The sequence below is a fragment of the Tupaia chinensis genome, unplaced genomic scaffold, assembly GCF_000334495.1.
Source record: "Tupaia chinensis unplaced genomic scaffold, TupChi_1.0 Scaffold149892_1, whole genome shotgun sequence".
Lineage (NCBI taxonomy): Eukaryota > Metazoa > Chordata > Mammalia > Scandentia > Tupaiidae > Tupaia > Tupaia belangeri.
Genome location: NW_006209736.1, coordinates 262,385 through 275,497, shown reverse-complemented (window position 1 = coordinate 275,497; position 13,113 = coordinate 262,385). Strand labels below are relative to the sequence as shown.

Below are 13,113 nucleotides of genomic sequence, written 5' to 3'. Positions count from 1 at the left end.
GGGCACGTGCGCTCACCAGACAGAGAGAGACAGAGAGACAGAAAGCGAGAAATCACCACACGGGGAGATGGCCATGTCGCAACCCTTTCTCCTCCATTCTCCTCTCGGGATCTTGGGCACGCATGCACATGCGCCCAGCGTGAGTTTTAAGCCACTATGTCCAGGACGTGAACCGTGGTCGACTACATAGGAGTCCAGCGACATAGCCATTACGCTAACTGCTGGTCCCTCAAAAAATTGGATTTTGATTCTTAAGTTAATTCCCTTAATATAATTTATATGCCTATTGACAAATACCTGTTCATAACATTTTCATAAAGAGTAGTATAAAGTAGATAATTTGATTTATATTTATATTAACTGCAGGTCTATCTACGTACTTTATGAGAACAAACAACAAATCCTAGCCCTTCTTTACTATCTCATGATACCTGACATTAATAAATAATAAATTAGATCTTCTAGAGAAAATCTACTCCAGACTTCCTAATTGTCAATTTAATAGAATATTAATCAGTACACAGGGTTATTTCTCAAAAAGTTGTTTCTCTGTATAAAATTTGAAAATGATTATGTTTCCAATGTGCTTCTTTGGGCAATATAAATAGCTGTGTTATTTTCTGGACAATATTTTGAGAAGCCATGTATGCCAGAGCAAATGCTCCAAGGTCAGGGGCTCCCAGGACTTCTCCCCTGGTACTGACCTGAGGCAGTCATTTGTGCTAAGAAGAGCAGGTACACAGAAGTAGCATCCAACTGCAGGTGTCCCCACTGGTCATCACCCACTACAGTGGCACAGGTTTTAGTGTTGTACTTGGCATGGAGGCTATCCTTAGTACTCTGACTATACTTGAAGGATTCTGCTTTCTCCACCTAAAAGAAAAGAAAAAAAAAGAAAAGAACAAAAACAGTAAATGAAAGAAATACAGAAAACCAACCCATATCCTGCACTTCTGCAGTATTTTCTAACATACACTGTTGTGTTCTGTCTTCAGACAATTGTGAGTATTTAAAATGAATTGTTACTTCTCTTTTTCCCTAATACAACCTGGAATATAAGCAATTTAATTAAAAAAAAAACAAATAATCAAAATCAGCTATTTCTTTTTTTTAAAAGAATTATTTATTTAATTTTTAAATTTATTCATCCATTTACTATTTTAATTCAACCAAAGAGAGACAGAGAGAGAGAGACACAGAGAGAGAGGAAGTGAGAAAGCAAGCCACCAGGTCCAGGACTTGAACCGTGGTTGGCCATGTGGGAATGTCCAGTGCCTTAACCACCACGCCACCTGCTGGTCTCCAAATCAGCTATTTCTTATTCATTGCTTCTCTTTCACTCTTCAGATGGCTGCTTTGCCTCACGGTAGATATAAACTGAGATTCAGAGTACATAAATGAGAACAGCTTAGTGAGAGACAACAAAGTGTGAAAAGATACATTTGTTCCTGAAATTAAAATAGGAATTTTGAGGGAAATTAGAACAAGAAAACATATTCTGAAGTCGTGACAAAATGAGCTGGTGAAAGACACATGGACAGAGAAAAAGTATGACAAGACAGAAAGTTGAAACCAGAGGTCAGAGGGAATGCTGTAAAGGGACAACTGAAAAACTTACCTCCTGAAACTTAAATTTGAATATGTATGATATATGATGGTAACTATTACACTTTAAATATGAAATAGGTGACTTTAAACTTATTTGGAAAGGTATAAAGTGCAAATATCTGAAATACAAAAAAGAAGTAGTAAAACCAGGGAAAAGAGGGAAAGGATAGATTGCTAAAAAAATATGCAATGTCTGTGACAAAGGCATTAAATATACGTAATGTACAAAAACTCCTAAATGGGTGGTTAAAAAAAAATAGACAAAGGACCTCGCAGGCAATTCACCAATGAAAAAAATGTGAATTTTCAATGTGTACATCAAAGGATTCTCAAATTCACTCAGGCCAGGAAACTGCAAGTTATTGGAAGGAGATACAAGTCCAAGGTTCCTTATCACCAATCTTAAAATCTCAAACATTTTGACAATTTTTTTAATCTGCAATAACGCATGTGTACTCACTACTGGAAAGAGATGGGGGGGGGGGGAAAAAGACTCTCCCCAGAAGGCGTGGCCATGCCACAATTCTCTCTTCCATTCTCCTCTTGGGATTTTGGGCATGTGCACACATGTGCTCAGCATGTTTTTCAAGCTGCTCAGTCCAGGAGTTGAACCATGTGCATGGCCATGTGGGATTCAGTTGTCTTAACCATGCCCCATGCCACTTACTGGCCTGAAAAGGATTTTCCCCCTATGTTTTACAGCAAAATTCATTTGGTGGCAACCTTATATCTAAAGTGACATAGGGCTACTTGTCTTTATTACATAGTGTAAAAATGCTTATTTCCCATTAATAGATATTAGTATTTTTGATTATTGAGTGCTGTCCTAGACCCACTAGGTAAGATAATATATGGACTATACTACCTTTTAAAAATCTTTTTTTTTTTTTGAGAGGTTTTTGCTACAGGGCATGTGCGCTCACCAGAAAGACAGAGAGATAGAAAGCGAGAAATCACCCCCCGGGGAGATGGCCATGCTGCAATCCCTTCTCCTCCATTCTCCTCTCAGGATCTTGGGCACACACGCACACGTGCCTGGCGTGAGTTTAAGCCATGGGGTCTGGGACTCAAACTGCAGTCGGCTAAATGGGAGTTCAGCAACATAGCCATTACACTAACTGCTGGTCCTCTTTTTAAAGATCTTTAAGATCTTAATTATCTTAATTCTAAAATTAATTTGGCCCCAAGGGTTTCAGATGAAGGTTTCTGAACCTATACCATCTTTTACCTAATATACACAACTGTGTATACAGTAATGATGAAACACATTTTGAAAATCATTTGTGGGGGGGGGGAAGGGACTGTACATTCTGGTGGCAACTAGATGGTGAGATTATAGGTGACAATTTTTCTGTTGATTTCCCAAATTTTCTAAAAATTAATGGGTACTATTTGTGAAACTGAAAAATAAAAAATGCTATAAAAATCCCCCGAGGGGTTGAGATACTATTACAATATGCTTCTATTAGAGAGAGCTGTTAAAAATGACATACCTGTCTGATCATGCAGTGCAGCAGTCCCCTCATCAGTTTCACTACACTCTGCAGAAATAAATGGAAACAAGACTGTTATAAACATCCTTAGATCCAGGAACACTTACTCAGCAACTGCAGTTGGTACATGACCTTTTGAGAACAAGTAACCCTATCCTGGGTTCCTATTTACATGGCATTTACTTTATAGGTACACAGAAGAGCAGATTACAGCTAAAAGTGGAATCAAAAGCTACAATTTGTGATTACTTCATGGTTAAAAGAAATTGATATGACAAGTTTAGGTAAAAATAAGCCAGCCATCCTATTAGAGGCCATTCCACCTGAAGAGAAGGGGCAAATCAGCTAAAAAAATCATAAGGGTCTGATGATATTCTTTTTATTAAGAGGGATTTTTGCTATAGAGTGTGTGTGCTCACTTACCAGAGAGACAGAAAGTGAAAAATAACCCCCTGGGGGGATGGTCATGCCATAATCCCTTCTCCTCCAGTCTCCTCTCAGGATTTTGGGCATGCACACACACACACACGACTGGCATGAGTTTTAAATCACTGGGTCTGGGACTTGAATCAGGGTCGACTATGTGGGAATCCAGTGATGTAACCATAACATCATCTGCTGGTTCCTGGTCTTGATGATATTCTAATATATATAATCTAGAAAGATACATTACATCACTTATTCTTTTTTTCTCAACTAGCCAAGACTTATCTTCAAGAGTCCATTGGAATATTTATCTGGGTATTTTTTTTAAACAATAAAGTGAATTTCAATTCAGAATACATAAAAAGGGGGAACGGTTAGTATGACTCAATCCCTTCTCATGAAAAAAAAAAAAGTCACAACTTTCTTGAGTCATCATTATTTCTCTTATTAGGAATTGACAATTCTGGGACCAGCAATGGGCGTAATGGCTATGTCGCTGGACTCCATGTAGCCAACCACGGTTTGAGCCCCAGACCCAGTGGCTTAAACTCATGCCAGGCACATGCACGTGCTTACCCAATATCCTGAAAGGAAAATGGAGGAGAAGGGATTGTGGCATGGCCATTCCCCCCGGGGGAGTGATTTCTCACTTTCTGTCTCTCTGTCTCTGTCTTTCTGGTAACTGCACGTGCCCTATAGCAAAAAAAGAACTCTCAAAAAAAAAAAAAAAAAAATTAAAAAAAAAGGAATTGACAATTTCTAAAAAAAAAATTAAAAAAAAAATTCCAATTATAAGCCCCAAATTCTGATCACCAACTATGGACATTGGTATGCAAAATATTTTGGAAAAACACAGCACTGAACAGATTCTCCAAGAAGCTTTCTTTTTCACGATCCAGAAGAAATTAAACCAGGTTACTCCAGGGAATGCTGGCTCGGAGGTAGCTTCAGGGCATCTCTGAAAACCAATCTACTTGGGAGCCACATAATTCTGTTATTCCTTCAAAACTTACTCAAGTAGGATTATAAGCAATAGGCACAATAAGGGTAAATACCTATGAAAGCATGTTCCAATCTTCACAAAGTCCTTTATTGAGGGAAAAATAAAAACTGTTTCCTTTGGGGAATTATCTTTCTTAAGTAACTTCTCTCTGTAGATGGTCATATCTCTTTACAAGTCAAAGAAATAAATAAGGAGAGATGGGGGGAGGAGAGCAAGCAGGCAATGCATGATTTTGTCACATTTTAAAGCCTGAAGCATTTCTTAAGTAATGAAACTTACTGTAATCTCTACAAGAAAATTTTTATCATTACTTTGACCCTAATGAAAGACTTTTTTTTTCAGAGAGATTTTTGTTACAGAGCCCATGAGCTCACTGAAGAGACAGGCAGACAGGAAGAAAGTCCCCTCAGGGGGGATGGCCATGCCACAGTCCCTTCTCCATTCTCCTCTCAGGATTCTGAGCATGCATGCGCACGTGCCCAGTGTGAGTTTCAAGCCGCTGCATCTGGGACTCAAACAGCAGTCAGCCGTGTGGGAGTCCACTACACCATTTGCTGGTCCCAAGATCACTCCTTTAAAATAACCTTTTATGGAAAGTATTTAACATAGCATCCTCTGTGGGGAGACTTTATTCAATTCTTACATACATCACCATATACTCAAAGATTTCTATCACATTTTAAAATAATTATTTATTTAATATAATTTATTATTATTATTATTACTATTATTTTAAAATCTGCACTCACCAGAAAGAGACAGACAAAGAACAAGCTACCAGGTTTGGGACTTGAACCATGGTTGGCCATGTGGGAGTCCAGTGCCTTAACCACCATGCCATCTGCTGGCCCCTATCTAACACATTCTTTCTTTTCCAATATTCAGTGAATTAGATCAGAAAAGCAGAACAGGAGTTTGTACAGCTATTTTTATATTTTTCCCTATAAATTAATGGCCTGCAAGGACTCATTTTAAAAAACATATTGAGGGGCCTCTAATCAACCAGTTTGAGATTCAACTTTTATGCCATTCCATAAGAAGCTAGCATCCTGAACTTGTTTCACTGGTTACATCACTATTTTTCAACCAACCCACTTTCCCTCTTGCCTATCTATCAACTCTCTGCCACTGAGTCCCACTATTCCCATCTAAATTTTCTTTAACTTAAATAGCAAACCTGGAGAATCATGGACCTGGTGGAGGATTCTTGATTACCATTTACTTTTGTCTTCCCGGAATGGCCATTATCAGTCACTTCTACCCTCATGTTCCAACCTCTATGTCAGGATAAAGTTAACAGAGAGCATGAGGCAGCAAGAATAATAGGAGGTATCTGTATTTTCTGTTGCTCCAAACTGGCTGTTTTGTGATTCAGGTGCACCACATGGCATTATGCATTCAAACACCAGTGTTTCTCCTCACACCAAGTGTGTGAGGATATGAATCTGTGTATCTATAAACTGATAATATAAGAACATAGAATTAACTATAAGGCCAGCTCAGTGGCTCATTAGTAATGTACTACTCAAGTGAAGCTTGATTTATATGGAAGACTGCAGGTTTGGTTCTACAAGCTGGGAATTTGTGCCCATAATCCTGATTGGCTGAGAAGGCTGGAAAGGGAGAAGAGATCACGGCATGTGACCCTGTCAAGGGTGCTTATATTTCTCTCTCTTTCTCTGTATGTCTTTCATTCTCATGAATTAAAGAAAAAAAACGATGTTAAAGAAAAAACTGTATATATCCATATCTGTGTATTAACCCTCCATACTCCATATATGTATAATCAGATATTTATTGAACCTCTATCAGCTTTTATAGAACATAAAGGTAGGGAGACAGGAGAGATATGTTAAAAAATGAACTAAACTACAACATTGTCTACCCAGTAATTCCTAATTATTCTTTAAAATTAAATTCCTCTGTGCCTTCCTTGCCTTGTTCAAGGAAAGTTTATACATTCCCACTCTGTGTGTTCCCACAGAACAACTTATCTCTGATGTATATAGTACGTACAATACATGTCTTAATGCATTATATCTACTTGCTTATATATCTGTATCCTCTATCAGCCTATGAACTTTTTGAGAAAAGGGGGCAGAACCAGATTCAGAAAAAGACCTTTAGATCAACAGACTAAACAGGCTGTATTAAAAACAAACAAACAGGGACGAGTGGATAGCATAATAGTTATGTCACTGGACTCTCATGTAGTTGACCATAGTCCTGGACCTGGTGGCTTAAAACTCACAATGGGCAGATGTGTATACATGCCCAAAATTCCAAGAGGAAACCAGAGGAGAAGGGATTGCAACATCCTCCCGGGGGGTGATTTCTCACTTTGTATGTCTCTGGCAAGCACATGTGCCCCATTGCAAAAATTTCTCTAAAAAACAAAACAAAACAAAACAAACTCATGTCTGCAAATAATGCTCAAGTGGCTTATCAACAAAACCACATATGTATGGGAGGGTATAAAAATATGACAAAATATTAACAACTAGTGAATTTAGATAAGAAGTATATGCAAATATTTTCATTTTACTATTCTTACAACTTTTCTATAAGTTTAAAATTTTCCCCAAAAATAGGTGGGGGGAGGTATATATAAACATTTTGTATCATTCCCTTTTTTTTATATCCATCAATATAATAGGGCCTAGCACATGACAATTACTAAAGTTTGTTAAAATTAGTATGTTGAGGGACCAGCAGTTAGTGTAATAGCTATGTTGCTGGACTCTCATGTAGTCGACTGCGGTTTGAGTCCCGGACCCGGTGGCTTAAACTCACACCGGGCGTGTGTGCATGCATGCCCAAGATCTGGAGAGGAGAATGGAAGAGAACAGATTGTGGCGTGGCCATCCCCCCGGGGATGTCTCTCTTTCTTGCTTCCTGTCTCTCTGTCTCTCTCTGTTTTTCTGGCAAGTGCACACGACTTATAGCAAAAAAACTCTCAAAAAAATGAATATGTTGAATGATACAGATCATAAGTGATCCGGAAGTTCCAGGAAAGGAGACTTGACAAAGAAGTGATCACAGTATCATTGAGTTGTCTTTGAGGACAGGGACCACAGAAAAAGTGGGATTGGTGCTGGGCTTTCAAAGGAGGGTGTTAGTTTAAACTGGAAGGAAACAGACATGTGAAAGAAATAGACTGTAAAGATATTTGAAGATGGCAATATCCACAGCTTCCATAGATCAGAAATCTAAACAACACTGATCAGCAGTCCTAAAACCCAGGTTATATTTACGGTACCACAAAATTCCATCTTCAAAATTTCAGCTTTATCTCTGCACTTTAGTCCCTTCACTTGTAAATTAAAGAGAATAATGTCTATTTCACAGTTTATTTTTATATAACTGGTAGTTATGGGAAAGCATGTTGTACAATAAAAAGTAATTATACAAATGTTAGACATTTTTATCATGAGACTTTTTTTTTAGAGGTTTTTGCCATAGGGTGCGTGTGCTTGCCAGACAGACAGAGAGAGACAGAAAGACAGAAAGCGAGAAATCACCCCCCCCCGGGGGGGGGATGGCCATGCGGCAATCCCTTCTCCTCCATTCTCCTCCCGGGATCTTGAGCACGTACGCACATGTGCCCGGCGTGAGATTTAAGCCACCGGTTCCGGGACACGAACCACGGTCGACTATGTGGGAGTCCAGCGACATAGCCATTACGCTAACTGCTGGTCCCTTTATTAAGAGACTTTTAAGGAATAATGGAGACATCAACCTGGCTGGAGCTAGGAGTATAATGGATGGCACCAATGAGCTATATTACTGAAAAGGTAGGCCAGGACCAAACCCTAGAAAGTCATGCCTAATAATCCAATAGGTTTGGCCTTTACCTGTAGGAAAATGAGGGCCACAGAAAGACTGTGGAGGATGAGGGGTCAGGTGGTGGTGCAGCAGTAATACAACTAGGCCCACACGAGAAAGGTCCTGGGACCTCCTTAGGCATGCCCATGATCTGGGCCAACTGAGACTGGGTATGGATTGCAACCTGAAGGCCCTGTTACAAGTGTCCCCCTTTCTCTCTCTCTCATGGAAAAAGGAAATAAACTTAAAATAACTAAGATTGTAGGAGATGGAAATAACATAATTTAACTTTGGTTTTCTTAATAGCACCAGGTTGTAAGGGTTTCAACAAGGGTTGAGATAGAAGGAAATAGGAAGGGATAGATTCAAGAGAAATTATAAGAATCAAAAGACTTTGGTCTGCATCTATAGAAAGACAAGAGGGGCAAGTCAAAAATCAGCCTAAGAACAATACTCTTCAAGCACTGTTTTATAGAATAGTAGACCAAGAAATTCTGGAAAGCTTCTTTTTTTAGATTTAAAATGCACATTAGTACATCAAACACTCTAAGAAATTATGGAATAAAGACTTGCTGTTTAACAGAGCCCTAAACTTAGTCGGCTTAGTTTCCCACAGAAGACATTGTTCACAACACTCCAAGTAATGTTGCCTGGGTGATCGGTAGAATGAGGACACCAATAAGAAAAAAAAAGAGATGTTTTGTGAGTTACAATCATTTGGTTGGTTGTTTTTAGTTGAGAAGGTGGGGTTTCAGACACATTGAGTTAAAGGAGTCACAGAATATGCAGGCAAAACTGACGACCAGATAGACGCACCCCTCAAAAAAAAAAAAAATACACAGAAAACAAAAAACCTGGGGTTTGAAATTAAAATTAAGGTTAAAGATGAAGATCTGGAAGTCATTCTCATAAAAATAATAAAGTCAAAAGAAAAGATGAGTGACTACACAAAGAACAAAACTGAGGAAGAAGTAGAACTGGAGACAGCCAAAGAGATATCTCCATTTGAGTACCTATTTTTTAATGGTTATGAGACTGTATCTATACCTAAGAGAATGGATGCCTATAAAAATATAGATGTGCATAGTCCTATTCTCAGTCTAGGATATGGTAGTTGCCTAAACCCTTGTCCCCTTTTCACCCAGAATTCTTGAGTTCTCTGACATTATTTCTTGGACAGAAACCAAGGCCAGAGTTAGAAGAGTAGAAATTATTAACAATCAATGTTTTGGGAAAAGCCGCAGAGTAAAGGAAAGTTGACAGAGCATGGAAATTTAATCAATAGATTTATTGGATTTAATTTATGTTCATTTACTGGCTATAGATCAGTCCTTATTAACCTCTGCTATACTCTTATAGAAACACCTGTTTTTTTGTTTTGTTTTGTTTTTTTAATATTGATGCTCCTGGGATCCACTTTCAGAGCATTTTATTTAAATTGTTCTAACGTGGGGTCCAGTAAGGGTAGGTCTTAAAAGTTTTCCAAGTGATTTCAATGTACATCTTCAATTTAGAACCACTCATCTAAATCAAGGATAAATCCAGCTCACTGCTGTTTTTGTAAATGAAATTTTATTGGAACATACTCACACTCTATGTATTGTCTCTGGCTGCTTTTGCACAACACAGAGCTGAACAGCTGGGCAGAGACCTACAATGCTGGAAATACTAATTCTCTCTATTTATAGAGCTGGTTTTCTTCTCCCTGATTTAGAATAATGTTGAATCAGAAACAGGTTTGAAAAATAAAATTAATAAGACCTAATAATGAAATATGTTTTAATCCATAACAAAAGTTCATAAAAAACTTAAGAATTCTCATAGAAACTTGTTTTTTGAAGATGTTTCCTATTGCCACACTGTTTTGAATAATTCTAAAGTTATTACTGAGGTGTTATGAAAAATATATTTGGGCTATATGAAAAATTATTTAATGAAACACTAAGATTTTAGAATAGGAATTCAATGTTCCCCTATTTTTTTCTCCTTCATCTGTTTAATTTTTTCCACCTGGGCCAAATAAGGAACAAAGTCAACTTTGCAGAATGATTGGTCAACATGTAAACAACAGATTTCTTCTAACAGTATTGAAGAAAGCTGGTCAAACTATACCAGATCTGGAATTCCAGTTATACTGATATTAATTTGTAGTAAAACAAAACAACAAACAAATAAACACTAAGATCAAAACAGCAAAACATTAAGAGTAGAATGTAGGTTCTGGAGAGACAGGATTACAGGTAATTTTCAAACAGTCTACAGTTTCTGAATTTCTACAGGGATATGTATTATTTCTATAAAAGTCATAAAAACACTCTACTTCCTGGCTACAGCAAAGTTCCAATAATTTTATTTTTTGGTGGACTTACTGTATCTCTCAATAATAGCTTACAGGAATATTAAATGCCTGTTGTTGCTGAAGACAACACAGTGAAACTTTCCCATTGCCAAGAACTGCAACACAGCAACATGCTAGTACTCTTAAAAAACAATCAATTCTTAATATTCTGATTTTTAGATGAAAACTGGAGGCAACATGCTAGTACTCTTAAAAAACAATCAAATCTTAATATTCTGATATATAGATGAAAACTGGAACTCAGTTTGCTGAAGTCTGACAGAAACTACTGGAAAAAATGGCTGGTGCAGAATTTTTCCACTTGTGGAAAAGAATTAGCACACATTTTACAACTGACAGCAGATCACCTCAAAGTCAAAAATCCCATGTAGCCCAGAATATTGTTTTGTTGTTGTTGTTATTCAAAAGGTTGTAACTTCCTGCGTGTCTAAACAGTTCTCTAAAGGATGCTTGTTTACTGAGGGGAAATGTCTTAAAAGTTGGCTTAAAGGTATCTGCTTACTCTGACCTCATTTTACCCTGGGTGTGTGTGTGGGGGGGGGGGGGGGGGGGGGGAGCAAGCAACAGGTTCTGAAATAGTGTTAACAGCTAAAAAATGAACAAATAGTCTTTACTATTTTATCTAATTCTGAAGGTGTGCTGATTTACATCAGTTACTCTCATTAATATACCATCAGTTATTTTTTTAAATTAAGTAAAATAGTAGATATTTGACCTCAAACATTTTTCTCTGTGAGAATAAATACAGTGGAGACTGAAAAAATACATTTATTTAGAAAGGGATTATCAATTTTAGGAAATATCCCAGGATAGGATTTTCCACTATAACAGAACAGACTGTGCTTTCTTCCCCTGAATCAGCATTTCAAGTTTCCAATGCAAAAACAAAGACACTTTCCAGTACAATGTAGGAAAACTTTATGGAATGTAATTTCAGAAAAGGGAAAGAAAGAGGGTGTGAAAGGCATAATACAGTTCTCTTAGTTTCTGTGTATTATATAACTTTATTAATTATTATTTTTTAGAGAGAGATTTTTGCTATAGAGCGTGTGTGCTTGCCAAAGAGACAGAAAGTGAGAAGTCACCCCTCCCAGGGAGGATGGCCATGCCATAATCCCTTCTCCTCTATTCTCCTCTTGGGATTTTGGGCAAGGGGGCACATGTGCCCAGTGTGAGTTTCAAGCCATTGGGTCTGGGACTCAAACCATGGCCAACCATATGGGAGTCCAGCAAACGTAATAATTTTGCCATCTGCTGGTCCCTATTACACAATTTTCATCCCTCACCCCACCCCGAACCACACACAGATCCAGATCTGTTTGTATTTTTGTTCTGCATACCTGCTCCAGCTCATAGGCCTTTGCCTTATCTTCATCCCGATCTGCATTCTTCCGATAGGCCAGGCCCAAACCCCACACAGCCAAGATGCTGTACACATTATCTCGGACCCAGGCATCTTTCTGATCATAGCTGGCTGGAAGCAAGCCAGTCACTGGATTCTGCAAGGCCAATAAAAAGAGGACAGGTAGGTAACCATACAGTGATAATATCAGAAAACATAATCTATGGAATAGGTTTTCTTTTTTTTAAGGGGCTTTGTATTTCTCTTCTGTACTCTTGAGTCTTATAGCCTTTTCTTGGGACCAATTGCAGTCAAAAGCTACCTTTACCCTCTCCTTCACCTTTATTAAGGTGTAATTGACAAATAAAAGTCATGTATATTTAAAGTGTACAATGTGATGATTTGATATTGTGTATTGGGAAATGATGACCACAGTCAAGTTAATTAACATATCACCTCACATAATTAGCTCTTTTTTTGTGTGTGGTGAAAATACTTAAGATCAACTCTCTTAGCATATGTCAAGTACACAATACAGTATTACTAACTACAGTCACCATACTGCTGGATTCCCTGAACTTATTCACCTTATAATGGAAAAGTTTGTACCATTTGCAAATGCTATCTTGAATAGGGGAAAGAGATAGCTGAAGCCTGACAAATCTGAAATGTGGGTGTTATTAAAAACAAGGCATTATTAAAGCTATTACTAAAAGAAAGTTTTAACTTTCCAGTTACTAAGAATGAACCACCATGAAAAACCAGCAGTAAAGGAGTAAAACAATTATTATATAATTAACAATATGTACACAGTTTTCACAACACCCTCTTTTCTTTAAAAATAATTCATTTTACTTATTATTATTTTTAATTTGACCAGAGAGAGAGAGAGAAAGTGAGAAAGCCAGCCACCAGGTCTGGGACTTAAACCTTGGTCTCCCATGTGGGTGTCCAGCACCCTAACCACAACGCCACCTGCCGGTCCCCAGCTTAGTCTTAAGATGGCTTGAGTTCCCCTACCTCTTTGCTTGATGGGGGTGGGGGAGGTAGGGGGTGG

At 37.9% G+C, this 13,113-nt stretch overlaps 1 protein-coding gene across 1 annotated transcript in view; it reads right to left on the bottom strand.

Annotated features, from left to right (window-relative positions):
* The window catches only part of LOC102495077 (uncharacterized), a gene marked incomplete at its 3' end in the record, with an annotated part of 40,580 nt that overhangs the window by 22,143 nt on the left and 5,324 nt on the right, over positions 1 to 13,113 (bottom strand). The window contains exons 5-7 of the mRNA XM_027769483.1: positions 12,055 to 12,213; positions 3,102 to 3,149; positions 705 to 873 (exon numbers count right to left, since the gene is read on the bottom strand). Of these exons, the coding sequence (XP_027625284.1) occupies positions 705 to 873; positions 3,102 to 3,149; positions 12,055 to 12,213 (376 nt within the window). The remainder of the gene's footprint in view (positions 1 to 704; positions 874 to 3,101; positions 3,150 to 12,054; positions 12,214 to 13,113) is intronic.